Here is a 19,857-nt window from a genome sequence, read left to right on the forward strand (position 1 = left end):
AAATACCAAGTTGCCTGTAAAATAAATATTAATCCTAAAATAGCTATAATATAATTATAATTTATAGTGTAGCTATATTAGGATTTATTTTACAGGTAAGTATTTAGCTTTAAATAGGATTAATTTATTTAATAAGAGTTAATTTATTTCGTTATATGTAAATTATATTTAAGTTAGGGGGGTGTTAGTGTTAGGGTTAGACTTAGCTTTAGGGGTTAATACATTTATTAGAATAGCGGTGAGCTCCGATCGGAAGATTAGGGGTTAATAATTGAAGGTAGGTGTCGGCGATGTTAGGGAGGGCAGATTAGGGGTTAATACTATCTATGATAGGGTTAGTGAGACGGATTAGGGGTTAATAACTTTATTATAGTAGCGCTCAGGTCCGCTCGGCAGATTAGGGGTTAATAAGTGTAGGCAGGTGTCGGCGACGTTGTGGGGGGCAGATTAGGGGTTAATAAATATAACATAGGGGTCGGCGATGTTAGGGCAGCAGATTAGGGGTACATAGGGATAACGTAGGTTGCGGCGGTTTACGGAGCGGAAGATTAGGGGTTAAAACTGTAATGCAGGGGTCAGCGATAGCGGGGGCGGCAGATTAGGGGTTAATAAGTGTAAGGTTAGGGGTGTTTAGACTCGGGGTACATGTTAGAGTGTTAGGTGCAGACGTAGGAAGTGTTTTCCCATAGGAAACAATGGGGCTGCGTTAGGAGCTGAACGCTGCTTTTTTGCAGGTGTTAGGTTTTTTTTCAGCTCAAACAGCCCCATTGTTTCCTATGGGAGAATCGTGCACAAGCACGTTTTTGATGCCGGCCGCGTCCGTAAGCAACTCTGGTATCGAGAGTTGCATTTGCGGTAAAAATGCCCTACGCTCCTTTTTTGGAGCCTAACGCAGCATTTGTTTTAACTCTCAATACCAGAGTTAAATTTATGGTGCGGCCAGAAAAAAGCCCGCGGAGCGTTAACAGCCCTTTTACCGCCGAACTCCAAATCTAGGCCAATGTGAGTTACTTATGGAGCACTGACTCGGTTAGTAGTTTAATTTGTTTGAATTTTATTGCAGAATAGTATAACTAGGCATAGATCTAGGAATGTTTTATGTACAATGAATGCCTGGCATTTTCTGTAAAATGGAAAAACAAAATAAATTAAAAAAAAACTAAAAAAAAAAAAAACTAAATCCAAAGCCTACCCACAACATTTAAGAATAAGTACTATTGACACCTTTATGTACGTGGTACTAAGAGGATCTACAGAAGATGAAGTATAATTATAAATGAAATATGACTTTGGGAGAGAGAAAGGCGATTGAACAACTGAAAAGAATAAGGATATGATAATTAAACAAGACAATATAATAATAAAGATCAGTACATTAAGGAATGTGCTAGACAGCTGAATAATACTGAGCCATATAAAAAATTAAATAGTAACCCATTATATACATTTAAGGTAAAATTAGGAAAACATCTAAGTGAAGGTTTGGATACAAAATCTCAAATAACAATTTATTAAATTTTTTTAAACATTAAAGCTCTGAAGATTGCAACATTTTGTTACTACCTAAAGGGCATAAGGATCAAGTGAACCCCCCTGGTAGGCCCATAGTGTCGGGTGTTAATTCCTTTACAAGTAACCTATCCCTATATGTAGACAAGTTATTACAGCCTTATGTGATATAAACAAAATCCTATTTAAAAGATACTTTTAAGTGTTATTAACCTTTTGGAAAAAATTGAATAAAAAGATTATTTTATTTTAGAAACAGCAGATATGACATTGTTATTTACGATGATAAAAAAAGGAACAAAAAGGAATAGCAGCAGATTCATCATTCATAGAAAAGAATGCCAATTTGACTGAGTTACAAAGGATATATATATATATATATATATATATATATATATATATATATATATATATATATATATATATATATATATATATATATATATATATATATATATATATATATATATATACACACACACACACAGGGAGTGCAGAATTATTAGGCAAATTAGTATTTTGACCACATCATCCTCTTTATGCATGTTGTCTTACTCCAAGCTGTATAGGCTTGAAAGCCTACTACCAATTAGGCATATTAGGTGATGTGCATCTCTGTAATGAGAAGGGGTGTGGTCTAATGACATCAACACCCTATATCAGGTGTGCATAATTATTAGGCAACTTCCTGTCCTTTGGCAAAATGGGTCAAAAGAAGGCCTTGACAGGCTCAGAAAAGTCAAAAATAGTGAGATATCTTGCAGAGGGATGCAGCACTCTTAAAATTGCAAAGCTTCTGAAGCGTGATCATCGAACAATCAAGCGTTTCATTCAAAATAGTCAACAGGGTCGCAAGAAGCGTGTGGAAAAACCAAGGCGCAAAATAACTACCCATGAACTGAGAAAAGTCAAGCGTGCAGCTGCCAAGATGCCACTTGCCACCAGTTTGGCCATATTTCAGAACTGCAACATCACTGGAGTGCCCAAAAGCACAAGGTGTGCAATACTCAGAGACATGGCCAAGGTAAGAAAGGCTGAAAGACGACCACCACTGAACAAGACACACAAGCTGAAACGTCAAGACTGGGCCAAGAAATATCTCAAGACTGATTTTTCTAATGTTTTATGGACTGATGAAATGAGAGTGAGTCTTGATGGGCCAGATGGATGGGCCCGTGGCTGGATTGGTAAAGGGCAGAGAGCTCCAGTCCGACTCAGACGCCAGCAAGGTGGAGGTGGAGTACTGGTTTGGGCTGGTATCATCAAAGATGAGCTTGTGGGGCCTTTTCGGGTTGAGGATGGAGTCAAGCTCAACTCCCAGTCCTACTGCCAGTTTCTGGAAGACACCTTCTTCAAGCAGTGGTACAGGAAGAAGTCTGCATCCTTCAAGAAAAACATGATTTTCATGCAGGACAATGCTCCATCACACGTGTCCAAGTACTCCACAGCGTGGCTGGCAAGAAAGGGTATAAAAAAAGAAAATCTAATGACATGGCCTCCTTGTTCACCTGATCTGAACCCCATTGAGAACCTGTGGTCCATCATCAAATGTGAGATTTACAAGGAGGGAAAACAGTACACCTCTCTGAACAGCGTCTGGGAGGCTGTGGTTGCTGCTGCACGCAATGTTGATGGTGAACAGATCAAAACACTGACAGAATCCATGGATGGCAGGCTTTTGAGTGTCCTTGCAAAGAAAGGTGGCTATATTGGTCACTGATTTGTTTTTGTTTTGTTTTTGAATGTCAGAAATGTATATTTGTGAATGTTGAGATGTTATATTGGTTTCACTGGTAAAAATAAATAATTGAAATGGGTATATATTTGTTTTTTGTTAAGTTGCCTAATAATTATGCACAGTAATAGTCACCTGCACACACAGATATCCCCCTAAAATAGCTATAACTAAAAACAAACTAAAAACTACTTCCAAAACTATTCAGCTTTGATATTAATGAGTTTTTTGGGTTCATTGAGAACATGGTTGTTGTTCAATAATAAAATTAATCCTCAAAAATACAACTTGCCTAATAATTCTGCACTCCCTGTATATATATATATATATATATATATATATATATATATATATATATATATATATATATATACACACAATGAAACTGGAGAAAAACATATCTACCCCATTTACTGAGGGGAAAAAAGGAGAGAAAAAATATGCTAAAGAACTGGTACCTGATGATTCTTGATGTATTTATAATGGGATAAAATAATATCACTTTATTAAACATATATGTAACAAAATAAAATAACTAAAATTAGAACTAGTGAGAGATGGGCATATCACAACCACATCTACTAAATATCTATAGTCCCAACACTGAACATTAAAATAAAGAGGGCCAGGGTACCAGAAGGAATCGTTTAGAGATATTCCATGAAGGAAGAGAATAACACACCATGCATTCAAGTAGCAAGCATTCCTGTGCACTCAAATGCCTCCTCCTGCCTGCAAGCTGTTGGGATTTAACCCAGTTAGCCGATTTCTATCTGATTCCCTAGTTTTTAAAATACAATTAAAAACATTCATCGATGTGCAGAATTCTCAAGCAATTGTCAAGTAACGCTATACTTTCAAGAAGTCCCAATATAAGATGCAAATCTTATAGAACATCTCTATTATATATTGATCAAGTATCAGAATGGATGATACTGGCTTACTATTAGAGTATTAAATGAAATTAATATAGTGTTACTGTGTATCACTTAGCTGGACAAACAAACACATCAATAGCAACAACCCCCTCTGGCCCACCCATATATATGTTTAATAAAGTGTTATTATTTTATCCCATTATAAATTTGTATATAGTATATAAATTAGCACTGGGTTTTCAAGCCCCAAATCCCTATTAATCCTTAATATAGATCATTATTCTTGATGTATAACATAAAATCTATTTAATACCACTATTCTGTTACTTTTTTGTACACTTCCATTGTGGAGCTTCCAGTCTTTCTGTTAGTCTGGAAATTGAAATGCTGTCAAACTGTTAAAATAATTCTGGGTCCCTAAAAATTATGACTTTCATTGCCGTCTTCTTGTACATAAGTATCTTTACAGATTATCCTAGCACAACTTCCTGAGACTGATGCAATGCCATAGTGATTGCCTTTACCACCAATATATTTGTGGGCAAAATTGATTTTTCTGAACTTTATATTCCCTGTATTTATTGTCCCTGAAAAAATGCCACCTTCAATCAGATTTTTTTCTGTGTTTTCGATCATGTGTGCATTACAGATAGCTCCTGAGAGTTAGTCACAGGAAACATTTCATCCATATAATAAAACACAAAAAATGCCATCTTTAAAATGTCTACAAAGAGCCTTAAAAGCACCTTTGTAGAAGTGTTGGGGCTGATGAAATGTCATAAATAAGAGACACAAAGTAGAAATGTTGTCGTCCCCCTCCACACCAGACAGGAATTTTGAATTCATCCATTGGAACTTGTTTAGAGATCTTAGATCAAGAACTTAGCTCCAAGATCCATGCTTCTTCTTAAAATGTAATATAAAACAAAAAACAAACAAAAAAAACTGCCTCTGCTGAGGAATTTAGATTTTTAATTACCTTTGTAGCCAAATTTGATTGATTTATATGGGAAAATATCACTTTTATCTAAAAGTACTGTACAATAAATTTATTTATGGCCAGGCGGACAAGGATCAATGCCACAAACGTTTCCACCTGGCCTTGCAGCTGCTGCTTGTGCACTACCGCCCCCTTTGCGTGAGGCCTAACGCATGCTAGCAAGGGCTGTCAATCACTCCGATCAGATTAACAGGATTTTACTCCGCCAAAATTTTGATGGCAGAGAGTTTAAGTAGCAGCAGTCTTAAGACTGCAGCCACTTAACTGGCGTGAGCCTGAAATACTTGGGCCTTGAAGCTGCTTTTGCAGCTTCATAAGCAAGACCCTATGGGGGGTAGTTATCAACGTGTCAACTTTCCTGCCTTCGCCGGCCCAATACGCCCACCTAAGCTCGCCTACCATCGCCGCCGCGGACCTGAAAAAATTTGCCTAAGTTATCAATAAATCTGTCAAAAAGCCGCGCACCAAGTATGGGGCGATGAGCAGCGGACTGTAAGTGTTATCACTCATCCGATCTCGCTGCTCTTCGGCTTTTTTACAGCTTTATTGCTAGCCTGTCACTAAGCACCCACACTAAACTACACTGTTCTACCCCCTATACCGGCGCCCCCGGAGCCCCCCGCAACTCAATAAAGTTCCTAAACCACCGCTCCTAGACCCCGCCACAACTCTTATAAATGTATTAACCCCTAAACCGCCGCTCCCGGACACCGCCGCAACCTACATTATACCTAGTAACCCCTATCATGCCCCCCTATACCACCGCCCTCTATAATAAAGTTATTAACCCCTATCCTGCTGATCCCGCACCTCGCCGCAACTAAATAGTTTAACCCCTAAACCACCGCTCCCGGACCCCGTTGCAACCTATATTAAATTTATTAACCCCTAATCTGCCCCCCCTACACCGTCAACACCTATAATACATTTATTAACCCCTATGCTGCCCCCCACTACACCGCCGCCACTGTAATAAATTTATTAACCCGTAAACCTAAGTCTAACACTAACCCTAACACCCCCCCAACTTAAATATTAATTAAATAAATCTAAATAATATTTCTATTATTAACTAAATTAATCATATTTAAAACTAAATACTTACCTTTAAAATAAACCCTAATATAGCTACAATATACATAATAATTATATTGTAGCTATCTTAGGATTTATTTTTATTTTATAGGTAACTTTCAATTTATTTTAACTAGGTACAATAGCTATTAAATAGTTATTAACTATTTAATAGCTACCTAGCTAAAATAAAGAGACATTTACCTGTAAAATAAAAACTAACCTAAGTTACAATTACACCTAACACTACACTATACTTAAATAAATTATTCCTATTTAAAACTAAATACTTACCTGTAAAATAAACCCTAAGATAGCTACAATGTAATTAATAATTACATTGTAGCTATTTTAGGATTTATATTTATTTTACAGGTAACTTTGTATTTATTTTAGCTAGTTAGAATAGTTATTAAATAGTCATTAACTATTTAATAACTACCTAGCTAAAAGAAATACAAAATTATCTGTAAAATAAATCCTAACCTAAGTTACAATTAAACCTAACACTACACTATCATTACATTAATTAAATAAATTAACTACAAATAACTACAATTAAATACAATTACATAAACTTACTAAAGTACAAAAAATAAAAAATCTAAGTTACAAAAAAATAAAAAAATAAGTTACAAACATTTAAAAAATATTACAATTTTAAGCTAATTACACCTAATCTAGAATGATCCGATCAGTCAATAGAATGCAAGCTCAATCTGATTGACTGATTGGATCAGCCAATCGGATTGAACTTCAATCTGATTGGCTGATTCAATCAGCCAATCAGATTTTTCCTACCTTAATTCCGATTGGCTGATAGAATCCTATCAGCCAATCGGGAATTGAAGGGACGCCATCTTGGATGACGTCCCTTAAAGGAGCCTTCATTCGTCGGTACTCCATCGGGAAAGAAGGATGTTCCGCGTCGGCGGGATGAAGATGGATCCTGAAGAAAGAAGATTGAAGACCCCGCTTGGAAGATGACATCGCCCGTAATAATGTAGGTTGCGGCGGTGTCCGGGAGCGGCGGTTTAGGGGTTAATATGTATAGAATAGATTGCGGTGGGCTCCGGGAGCGGCGATTTAGGGGGTAATGACTTTATTTAGTTGCGGCGGTGTAGGGGGGACAGATTAGGGGTGTTTAGACACGGGGTACATGTAAGGGTGTTAGGTGTAGACAGCTCCCATAGAAATCAATGGGATGTCAGGCAGCAGCGAACTTGTACTTTCGCTTTGGTCAGACTCCCATCGATTCCTATGGGATCGGCCGCCTCCAGGGCGGCGGATTGAAAACCAGGTACGCTGGGCCGGAAAAGTGCCGAGCGTACCTGCTAGTTTTTTGATAACTAGCAAAAGTAGTCAGATTGTGCAGCACTTGTGTGCGGAACATCTGGAGTGACGTAAGAATCGATCTGTGTCGGACTGAGTCCGGCGGATCGAAGCTTACGTCACAAAATTCTACTTTTGCTGGTCTCTAGCCTTTGATAACTAAGGCGAATCAGCCTCGCCACAAATACGCTGCAGAATTCCAGCGTATTTGAGGTTGACGGCTTGATAACTAACTGGATCTAAACGAATAAAAGGCTTATCATCAGAAACCTTAGAATCTTTAACCCCTAAAGTAAGTAAAACCGCTTTAAGAAAAGAAAAAAAAGAATATGTTCAATTTTAAATAAAAAAGAGAATGTATCAGGTCCAACATCAGAGGAAGATCCCTTATCACCAGACGAAACTTCACCTTCTGAAAATATAACAGCATCCCTGATTTCAGGGGACATAGTATTAGTAGAAGGTACAATCTGAACTGACCTTTTACACTTAAGAAAGCAGCCAGATACTCAGAAACAGCAGTTTCGATGAGACTTTTCATTCCTGGTGATATATCTGTAGCACTCTCCTGTATTGAACATACAGAAGGAAAAGTAATACCTACTGAAGCAACATTGGGTTGGACTGAATGCATTGACATAGATAAACAAGAGTCCCATAAAAAAGCTGGAGGAGAAACATCATCTTTTTTACAATAAACATACATAAAAGGACACTCAAGTCAAAATTTATTTTTCATGATTTAGATAGAACATGCAATTTTAAACAACTTTCCAATTTACTTCAATTAACAACAAGTGCACAATATTTTTATATTGACACTTTTTGAGTAACCAACTCCTACTAAGCATGTGCAAGAATTCACAGAATATACATATATGCATTTGTGATTGGTTGATGGCTGTCACATGATACAGGAGTGGAAATAGAAATTTGTCAGAAAAAATGTGTTATTGCATTGTTTTTTTAGCCTGTAATTGTTGATTATGCAAATCTACTGAATTTAATTGTCCTTTAATATAGGTATGAATGTATTCACGGGACTCAGCTTCTAAGGTAGATTTAGATACAGAATCAGACACCTCCTTTATAGCATTGACAAAGCAAAGCAGTAAACAATTATAACCCCTTAAAAAGAAAGCTCTTGAGGAATGAAAAAAAACGTACCCCCTCCTAAAGTAGCTTTTTTTTTTTTTTCAAACTTACAAGTGCAAAGCGCGCTAAGTCGAACTGCAAAACAAAGCAGGAAACATACAAACTTCCCATCTAAAGCCTAGATAACGCACAGCAGCACTGAATAATGCATGTGAAAAAACTGACAGTTATAGAGGACTTTAGCATGCCAAACCCACTGTGCACAAGACCGAGGACCTATGTGTGCTAACCCAACGTGTGTAATATAGTTGAAAAATTAACACTACAGAGTGCACTGGCATGCGCTATCCTAACTTGTGTAAACCTAATGAAAAAACAAAAAAAAAGATTTGCACAAAAAAGCAAGGGGAATAAAAGTATAGATTCTGTCCCAGTGGCATATATATTAATACATTATATATACAGTACATTTACCAGAAAGCCAAACCAGTACTGAAACATATCAGCAGAGGTTTATGGAATAGGAGTATATTGTAGATCCATAGAAGGAGGCAAAAGACTAGTCCCTGCGGCCAATTGTGTAGGGTCGTTAACAGATTTCCCATGAGGTGAAAAAGGAGCCACAAACCATGCCCCATATACGTCCTTCTGACAAGCACTGTACTCTGAGGGAAAACTGGGCATCAACATAGACGGAAAACCAATCTCTATGAAGAATCAAATGCACATCTTTATTCTTTCACCACCTTCAGTGAAGGCAAAGTAAAGACTGAGGTACATGTGAGGTGGAATGGGTTTTATAGAGCTCTTGGGGTTTGGTAATCTTTGTCTCCTCCTAGTGGTAGAGAAGAGTAACTCCCAGTAGTAATGGATCATGGACTCTCACCACCTGTATGAAAGAAAACTTGCTCAAAGTACTGGAGAATTTTTAGCATTTGTGATATAAACAGAAATAAAGCCTTTGTTTTTGTTTTGCTTTTTATTTACCTATGAAACATATCTATATTTTTGGGGGTTTCTAAAATAAAAAGAGCTTTCACTGGATAGCAGTTTCAACTAGCTATTTATTTACAGAATAAAGAAGTTATTGTAAATTTACAATAAATAAATACATTAAAAAGTATATAAAATATTAAATTCCCCAAAAGCCTGTAGCTTTCTGACTGTAGAAAAAAATTCTAAAAATGTGTTCAATTTTTGTGGCATCCTCTGACTCAGCTAAGACCACACTTGTATATATTTTACATTGTTTTTTTTTATCATTTTAATGTTTTTATCTGCAGCTATATACCAAGTTCTAAAATGATGCAATGGGGTAACTCTCCTTTAGCATAGCAGAACTGCTCAAATTCTCATTGACCCCAAAAACAAATTATATTTTGAAAGTAGACAACCAAAATAACTTATCTTGGCCTATTTTGGTTTATTTAATGAAACCAGTTGGTCATCAAATGTATGCAAAATAAAATTATTAAAAAAAAGATGTTAACCACAAACTTTGGGTTTCTCCCAGAAATTATTTACACAAAACTTGTGCAGTCATAAGACAAATGCTGGCAAAAGCTTCTTTAGGATTTCCTGTGTTCAGAATTACCAGACAGTTATGGGTTTATAATTGCTCTTGGTGATCAGAAGGCTGCTAATTGCAACTGTGAAACACACTTCTGAAAGAAGATATTTAGGCAAATGGAAAAGGGTGCAGGGCTCATTTTGAATGGTATAACGGCTGGAATTCTCAAAATTGACTCCCAAAACTAAATGTATATAAAAAGAAGAAAACAGAAGGTCATGATTTAGGCTCATGTTGGCATATTTCATGTGACCAGTTGGCAGTCAGATGTGTTCCAAATGTGATCATTTAAAAAAATAATTATCTTTTCCACAAACTTTGGGTTTCTCACTGAAATTATTTACATAAAACCTTGTGCAGTCATAAGACAAATGCTTGCAAAAGCTTCTCTAGTATCCCTTTGTTAAGAATTAGCAGACATTTATGGGTTTACCATTGCTTTTAGTTATCATAAGACCACTAATGACACCTTTAAAAATCCTCTATCAGAAGTGTGCCACAGACACGTTATGGCAAAGAGTGCAGGGCCTTTTTGGAATGACATAACTGTTGGAATTCTTACAATACTAAGTGCTGAAAGCCAACATAACTAAAGGTTAGCTACCTCTAAACTGTAAGCTTTATGGGCAGCCTCTTATAACCCCCCTAGAATGTAAGCTCTTTGGGCAAAACTTCAGATTACATACCTGTACAATACTTATAAAATAACTGTAAGCTTCTTATAAATATGCCGCTAGATTTAGAGTTTTGTCGGTAAACGCTGCTTTTTTTCCCAGTGCACCCTTAAGTCAATGCTGGTATTGAGAGTTGTCTGAAAGGTTGCGTTAGGCTCAGAAAAGGGTGCGTTGAGCCTAATTTAGCTCCACTTCAACCCTCAATACCAGCGTTGCTTACGGTAGCGGTAAGCTGGAAAAACGCGCTCATGCACGATATCCCCATAGGAAACAATGGGGCAGTTTGGGCTGAAAAAAAACCTAACACCTGCAAAAAAGCAGCGTTCAGCTAATAACGCAGCCCCATTGTTTCCTATGGGGAAACACTCTCTAAGTTTGCACCTAACACCCTAACATGAACCCCGAGTCTAAACACCCCTAGCCTTACACTTATTAACCCCTAATCTGCTGCCCCCGCTATCACTGACACCTGCTGTATATTATTAACCCCTAATCTGCCTCTCCGGACACCTCCGCAACCTACATTATCCCTATGAACCCCTAATCTGCTGCCCCTAACATTGCCGACCCCTATATTATATTTATTAACCCCTAATCTGCCCCCCAACGTCGCCGCCACCTTACCTACACTTATTAACCCCTAATCTGCCAACCGGACCTCGCCGCCACTATAATAAATGTATTAACCCCTAAACCGCCGCACTCCCGCCTCGCAAACACTATAATAAATTGTATTAACCTCTAACCTGCCCTCCCTAACATCACCGCCACCTACCTACAGTTATTAACCCCTAATCTCCCGCCCACACAGTCGCCGCTACTATAATAAAATTATTAACCCCTAAACCTAACTCTAACCCTAACCCTAACACCCCCCTAACATAAATATAATTTAAATTAAACAAAATAATATTCCTAAAATTAAATAAACTAATCCTATTTAAAACTAAATACTTACCTAGAAAATAAACCCTAATATAGCTACAATATAATTAATAATTACATTGTAGCTATTTTAGGATTTATATTTATTTTACAGGCAACTTTGTATTTATTTTAACTAGGTACAATAGCTATTAAATAGTTAATAACTATTTAATAGCTACCTAGTTAAAATAAGTACAAAATTACCTGTAAAATAAATCCTAAAATTTTTATTAGAGTGGCGGCGATGTGGGGGGGCCTCGGTTTAGGGGTACATAGGTAGTTTATGGGTGTTAGTGTACTTTTAGCACAGTAGTTAAGAGCTTTATATTCACGCGTTAGCCCATAAAGCTCTTAACTACTGACTTTTTTTGGCGGTAGGAGTCTTGTCGGTAGAGGGTCTACCGCTCACTTCTTCCAAGACTCCAAATACCAGCGTTAGGCAGATCTCATAGAAAAGATAGGATACGCAATTGGCGTAAGGGGATCTGCGGTAGCATGGAGTGAGCGTTAGACCCTTTCCTGCCTGACTCTAAATACCAGCGGGCGGTAAAAAGCATCGTTAGGACCCCTTAACGCTGCTTTTGACGGCTAACGCCAAACTCTAAATCTAGGTGATAGCCACAAAAAAGTGCTGTGCCCTCCCAATCTGCTGCCCTAGGCAAGTGCCTTGTTTGCCTAGGCCAAAATATGCCCCTGCCCGCAGCCCATCTTTAACTGTTTGTCAAGGCTTTTAATCTCATATGTTTGTGAGTATATTGGCATGTACAAATACATTTTGAACAGAAGGTATCACACTATTGTTGGTGTCTCTTTACGTGTGTGCTTTAGTTTTTGGGAATTACTATTGCTATAGCTGTAGAACAAACAGCATTTTTGAAGAAACGGCAATTGGATTTTGGAGAAGAATTCAATAAGACTTTGCCTTTTATTTCATTTCACCTTTGAAACATTGTTTCTAGCTATTCAAAGTAATACTGTTTCATATATACGCATTGGAACTAAGCACTCTCATTCGGATAGATTACGAGTTTTGCGGTATGAGTAAAAAAACGCTGCTTTTTCACTACCGCTGGTATTACGAGTCTTGCAGGGTTAGGGGCACCGCACACTTTTTTGGCCTTAACGCAAATTCACTTACGCAATTTGCGTAAATTTTTTTTTTAGCGGGGCTTCCTTTGCGCCGGTATTACGAGTCTGCCTGGGAGGCCAAAAAGTGAGCGGTGCAGCCAAAACCTCGTAACACAATCTAAATGAGATTTATGCTACAACGCCGTTACATAAAACTCATAACTAAAGTGCTAAAAAGTACACTAACACCCATAAACTACCTATTAACCCCTAAACTGAGGCCCTCCCGCATCGCAAACACTAAAATTAAATTATTAGCCTCTAATCTGCCGCTACGGACATCGCCGCCACAAGAATAAACATATTAACCCCGAAACCGCCGCACTCCCGCCTCGCAAACACTAGAAAAATATTATTAACCACTAATCTGCTGCCCCTAACATCGCCGCAACCTACATTACTGTTATTAACCCCTAATATGCAGCCCCCAACATCACCGCCACTGTACTAAATGTATTAACCCCTAATCTGCCGCCCCTAACATCGCTGCCACCTACCTACACTTATAACCCCTAATCTTCCGCCCCCAATGTCGCCACCACTATACTAAACATATTAACCCCTAAACCTAAGTCTAACCCTATATATAAAATATCACAGAGACACGCTATTACCTATATGGCAGATGTTCAATAATATACTTATCACTTTTTTATATATATATATATATATATATATATATATATATATATATATATATATATATATATATATATATACACACATGTGTTCACTATCAGTAGACAGTCCATATTCTTTTTATATATGGTTACACCCACATACTAATTTAGGAGACCCTAATTTCACATTTAATATAGTTGGTTATTATTTTTTTTAAGTATCACACTTAGGGGTATCTTTAATATTCAGCACTCTTATCTAAACCCACAGATACTCAGGGCCAGTACAACACTTAATCACATATATATTAATCTTTAATACATTTTAATTCATCTAAAATTCCTTTCTATATGATTATGGATATATCATACATCTCTTGTAGGGGCTAGTGACCACGACCTATATAGTTTTATAGCAACGTTACAGTCATTTAATATCATTTTTATAACAAGTGTAAATCTTTGTTCAAATATCACTCTTATAGTGAGTGTAAATCTCTACACAATGTCAGACAAGAGGGTCGTTATACCTAGTATTCCCTATTTTTAACCAATAAAGTGAATCGTATCTATGGGAAGTCTTGGCTGTTAGCCCATAATTCTGGTAGGCTTTCGACTTCGAGCCCCATTACATTAACATACTTTTATATTATATATCAGTTTGATTATTTACTGTGGTCTCCAGGGAAACAGAAGGGCGTTGCAGATCTGCGATTTAATAGGACAGTATGTTGCTACGTTTTTCTTTTGTGCCACACCTCTTATGACCTCTTTACACAGAGATTGGAACAATTGGGAGGCACGGTCCCTCTCTGTCACGGACAATCCATCTTGTGATTGGACCCATAAGAAACGTCACATGAGATTATTTCTAGTGACGTAGGAGGGCGGGGCTTAATGGCGTCCTTACAAACAGTGAGCCAACCATTTTTTTATACCTCTAGATACATTGTATCTTTTATTTTTAAATCGATCAATATAAGAACAACTATGGTTAACCCCAGGAACCCCTTTCTTTTCCATTAAACGGACTAATCATGCAAACATAATATTCTTAGGATGCGAGCAGTGCCACACACCTTGGTGATAAGTCATCGTCCTTATTATTTCAATACCAGCAAATGTTTTAGATTAGTATAAGCATTATGCTAGGAGGTTTTTTTTGCATACACAGCGTTTATTTTGCATACACAATATTATGCTGCAAAAATCACACTTGGTTCTTTTATGTAGTGTTCACCAAATGTTTTAAGTTTATAAGCATACAGATATTTTATATATATTTTATATTAGGTATAAATTTCATGTATCAATTTGTTTGTGTATATTATGAGATGATTTTAAACGCGTTTTGTACATATATGTATAGAATCATTGACTCAATTGCAAATGTTTTGTGTATTACCTGTGAGATTTTTGTATATAGAGGTTACCATATCAACTAATCACTAATCTATACACACAGGTGTGAACATCTGTCTCATTAATTACTTGCCCTATCAGAGCAAAGCTTACTTTACTTATTCTGTTATATAGCAAGTGTGTTTTAATACTGTTTTATAGCCTGATGAAACAGCCCTCAGATGGCTGAGAAATGTGTTGCTTGTTTTTAATAAAGTCTTTTAAATATACACTTGTTATTATCCAGTGTTTGTTTTTGCTGGATGTGTATTTTCTCCAGTCTACTTTTGGAATTTTTATTTGGGACGTTTGCTGTTTTGCCGTTGGGATTATACAGTCCACTGGGCGGCTGAGAAGTCCCAGTACTGCTGTTATTGCACCTGGAGGTGCTCCGCTTCTTTTAAGTGTAACTTTATAGTCTTCTATCTCCTTGGTCCAAATGATACTGGGCTATGTTTGTGTGTTCCTCTTGTCCCTCCAGGCTTTAACTAATTGGGCTATCCAAGGATCATCTGGACCTGAAGTTGAGCTGGCGGTGATCAGTGAGCTGGACCACTGCCTAAGTTCCAGTCTGTTACAATAGCACCATTTGGGTGCGCCTCATTTGTGAGGCTGGTATTGTGTCCCTGTGTCTTAGCGATACTAGGCCATGTTTGGCGCCTCTGTTCCTTTCTTCCCTTAACTTGCTCTCATTTTACAAGTTGAACGTTATAGTATGCGCTCGAGCGAAAGACAAAACTGAGCTAGAATATTTAGAGAAACTTGAGTGAGTATAAAGTGTAAGGGTTAAAAAAAAGGTGGCACAAATCACATCAAAAACATGTTAATATAAGGTATTACAGATTTATTGACTACATATGCAAGCAAAAAACTGTTATGTGGGAGATCCCCAAGTGATCCGCGTTCAGACATACATGCAACACACGCAATGTATCACAAGTAGTGAAAACAGTCTGCAATTTTCCATAAGAAATTCATATACGTACATATTAACACTTAACGGTTCAGGAGGAGAGGACTTTACCTTAGATGTGGAATACAGTGAAACTTGAATACTAACTGTGGACTACACTTGATGAAAAGCACATTCAGTGTTGATATTTACTTGAGACTGTTTTTTCTCATAATAATTTTCAACTTGAGGATTACAAAATTGTATTACCTCTGTGTATCAACTAATTGTACTTTTTTCTGAGATGACAACTATTTTTTTCTCCCTTAGGGACGCCTAGGGAGATTATTATTTATTTTCTCTGTGTGTTATTCGTGTGTTGCATGTATATCTGAAGGCCCACATATCAGTTTTTTCTTGCATATGTAGTCAATAAATCTATATTATTGATGTTGACTTCTGGTGTGCTGGGTATTATTATGTAGTATGATTTTGGGTATGTAGGCGATACCTTACTCGTGCACCCTATATGTGATATACATCTATTTTTGGATTACATGTTTATATAACATTGCTGATATAATCAGAGTAGTGCTGTTACCTATTATTTAAACTATATATATATATATATATATATATATATATATATATATATATATATATATGTGTGTGAAATATATATTTAAAATATAAAGAACCTAGGTATATATGAAGTATTCCTAATGCACCTTTGAGTTTAGTGCAGTGTCAGGTTAGTGCACAAGCAATAACTAATAGTTTGTTTTTTCAGCTTGCAATATCCAAAGTTCTGAAGTTAGCGCATAATGGTCTTTCGCTCACACGTTCATTTTTTGCTTTCAACTTGTAATACACATGCTAATGTGGCCACAATAAAGTTGTACATTGAGCGTACTTAGTGTGTGAGCGGAAAATAAAATAAAATAAAATAGCGTGCCACTAGTAATCTGGCCAATTATCATTTAATGTTTCAAGAAAGTCCCCAAATATTTTGTTTGATCTCTCTCCATCCTGGGAGTTTTTAATCATCAGGCAGAGAGAGAGAGAGAGAGAGAGAGAGAGAGAGAGAGAAATAGACAGATAGAAATAAAATATATTATCTTAGAGTCTGTATTGTAAAACAAAACACAAATTATTTTGAAAGAGCAACAGTGCCACTCAGTGGCAGTTTGTTAAAATGATATTTGCAATAGTTTATCCGGAAAAAAATATACTTTAGTTTCTAGATATTGTAATTAATCAGAGCAAAGGTTATTTTGACTGAAATAAACAAAAAGATGGCATGTACCATTTCAAATATAAAATTATGTTTTGTTGCAACCAAAAATGACTGCAATAAAATAAAAGATATAGTTTAATATAAAAGTACTTACTCACTGTTACTTTATCTTTTTCTCCCAACATGATATTGTTAGGCGACAAGTCTCTGTGGACAATATTTTTTTCTTTGTGCAAATATCTCAGTGCTAAACACAACTGTTAAAAAGAAAAAAAAAATAGTTAATGGTCAATTTGATACCTAAAGAACACAGCTGTACAAGTTAAAAATATTTTTTTGTGAGTTATAGGGGTCGATTTACCATTGCCCGAATGCTGCCTAATGCACCTGTTTTTGCGCGAGCCTTCATTCTCACCAGAATCAGGAGTTAAGAAGCAGGGGTCTTAAGACCGCTGTTACTTAACTCGTCCGCTTCCTCTGAGGCTGCGGACATCAATCGCCCTATCGAATACGATCGGGTTGATTGACACCCCCTGCTAGTGCAATGTTAAATGTCGACAGCGTATGCTGTTGGCAGTCAGCGATGTCGGGTGGACATGATCTGCTAAAGCGGATCATGTCTGTCCGACAAATGATAAATCAGCCCCATAATGTGAATTGTCAACTTCTTATCTATGCACATTTAGGAAACTATCTAAATAAAAGATGTATTTATAATTAAATTAAAATAAATATGCTTCTCATGTACTATTAAATATCACTTTATGACTCAAGACAGTTGAAATAAAGAGAAAAGGATATGTAAATAAAAACAGGAACATCACACAACAAGAGATAACTTGCAAAAACAAATTTATAGGGACACTTATCTAGGTATGAACAATATCAGTGCAGTGGGAAACAGTATATACAAGAATCCCCCATATCTTCCAGAGTGCCTCATACTGAGCCATACTGGTCATTAGGCACAGTAGGCAAATGCCTGTAGGTGCCTTCACTTAACAAGGTTCCTACATGCTGTTTAAGTGGTGCACTAACAAATACACTATTTTTGTTTGTTTATTTGTTTTCTGCTTTTTATACTGCCATTAATTAATTAGACACTGCATGTGGGGTACAAGAGCATTCTTAAAGAAACACTAAACACAGAATCAAGCTCGTCAAACATGTTTAATTTTGTGAGGGGAAAAAACACAAGTTTACAATTAACTTTAATCATTTTGTTCAGTTATCCCTTTTTTAAACTGCTTCCATGACATTGTGGCATGCATATTTCAACTCAGAACCATGCTTTTTCCCCTGCTATCAAGACAAGTTCAAGTGCATCCTGCCAAATCCATATCCCTAGCCCTGCAACATACTATACAGGGATTGTTTGGCCAGATCAGAGGTTCATTTATATCTGTTCTTAATGATAACAGCTGAGGAGATATGATAAACATGCTTGAGACGCTTGTAAAAAGAAGTGTCTATGGGGTGAATTTATTATAGTGCGAGCGTATATAATACGATGTAGCATATCATGTCCGCTACACATTGATAAATGCAGACAGCATACGCTGTCGGCATTTATCATTGCACCAGCAGTTCTTGTGAAATGCTGGTGCAATACCGCCTCCTGCAGATTTGCGGCCAATCAGCCGCTAGCAGGGGGTGTCAATCAACCTGATCGTATTCGATTGAGTTGATTTCTGTCCACCGCCTCAGAGCAGGCGGACAGGTTATGGAGCAGCGGTCTTCATTTTTTTTAAAAAAAACAATATTTTGTAGAGATTGTTTTGCATTATAATTTTTAATTGTTAATATATATTATGCATATCACATAAGAATAAAACTTTCATTATTCAGATAGAGCACACAATCTTAACCCCTTAAGGACAAGACCATTTCTTTCATGTAATTGGCAAGAGTCCATGAGTTAGTGACGTATGGGATATACATTCCTACCAGGAGGGGGCTAAGTTTCCTAAACCTCAAAATGCCTATAAATACACCCCTCACCACACCCACAATTCAGTTTTACAAACTTTGCCTCCTATGGAGGTGGTGAAGTACGTTTGTGCTTAGTTTTTATGATTTTGTTCTATTATAAGCACTTCTAAGCATTTTGAAGCCCAATTCCTCTCAGAGTACAGTGTTTGTCAGAGGGATGTGAAGAGAGTATTGCCAATTGATTTTATAGTTTCTCTAACAGGAAATCTTTTCAAGGGTTCTCTGTTATCGGTCGTAGGGATTCATCTCCTACCTCCCTTTTCAGATCGACAATATACTCTTATATACCATTACCTCTGCTGTTAGTTTTCAGTACTGGTTTGGCTAACTGCTATATGTGGATGGGTGTCTTTCGGTAAGTATGTATCATTATTTAAGACACTCTGAGCTATGGTTTGGTGCTTTATGTATTAATATAAGTTTTTTTGTTTTTATTTTGAAGAAACATTTTTTTATTGAAGAACCGGTTCAGATATACATCAGTACATTACAAAATAACAGTAGTGTATATAAATACATAAAGCTGTACAAAAGGAGAATACAGTATACAAATTTTGTGTTCTTGGTCATTAATTAATCTGAAACCTAGTGCCTCAGGATTTATTTATTTTTTCAGATAAACTGCTGTAGTAAATGTTTGATGCAGCTAGATCTAATAGAAAGGATGTCTGGAAAGAGCAGTTCCTGGAGTATCTGTAGTATAGTGAATAGCCCAGGTTGGAGTGAGGGAGGAGAGAGGGAGGAGAAATAAGGGGGGAGGAGAGAAGGGAAAAAAGGAGGGAAGGGGATGAAA

At 36.9% G+C, this 19,857-nt stretch overlaps 1 protein-coding gene across 1 annotated transcript in view; it reads right to left on the bottom strand.

Annotated features, from left to right (window-relative positions):
• The window catches only part of NEK10 (NIMA related kinase 10), a 1,556,164-nt gene that overhangs the window by 724,048 nt on the left and 812,259 nt on the right, over positions 1 to 19,857 (bottom strand). The window contains exon 20 of the mRNA XM_053715742.1: positions 17,227 to 17,329. Coding sequence (XP_053571717.1) covers positions 17,227 to 17,329 — 103 coding nt within the window. The remainder of the gene's footprint in view (positions 1 to 17,226; positions 17,330 to 19,857) is intronic.

This window comes from Bombina bombina, chromosome 5, assembly GCF_027579735.1.
Source record: "Bombina bombina isolate aBomBom1 chromosome 5, aBomBom1.pri, whole genome shotgun sequence".
NCBI lineage: Eukaryota > Metazoa > Chordata > Amphibia > Anura > Bombinatoridae > Bombina > Bombina bombina.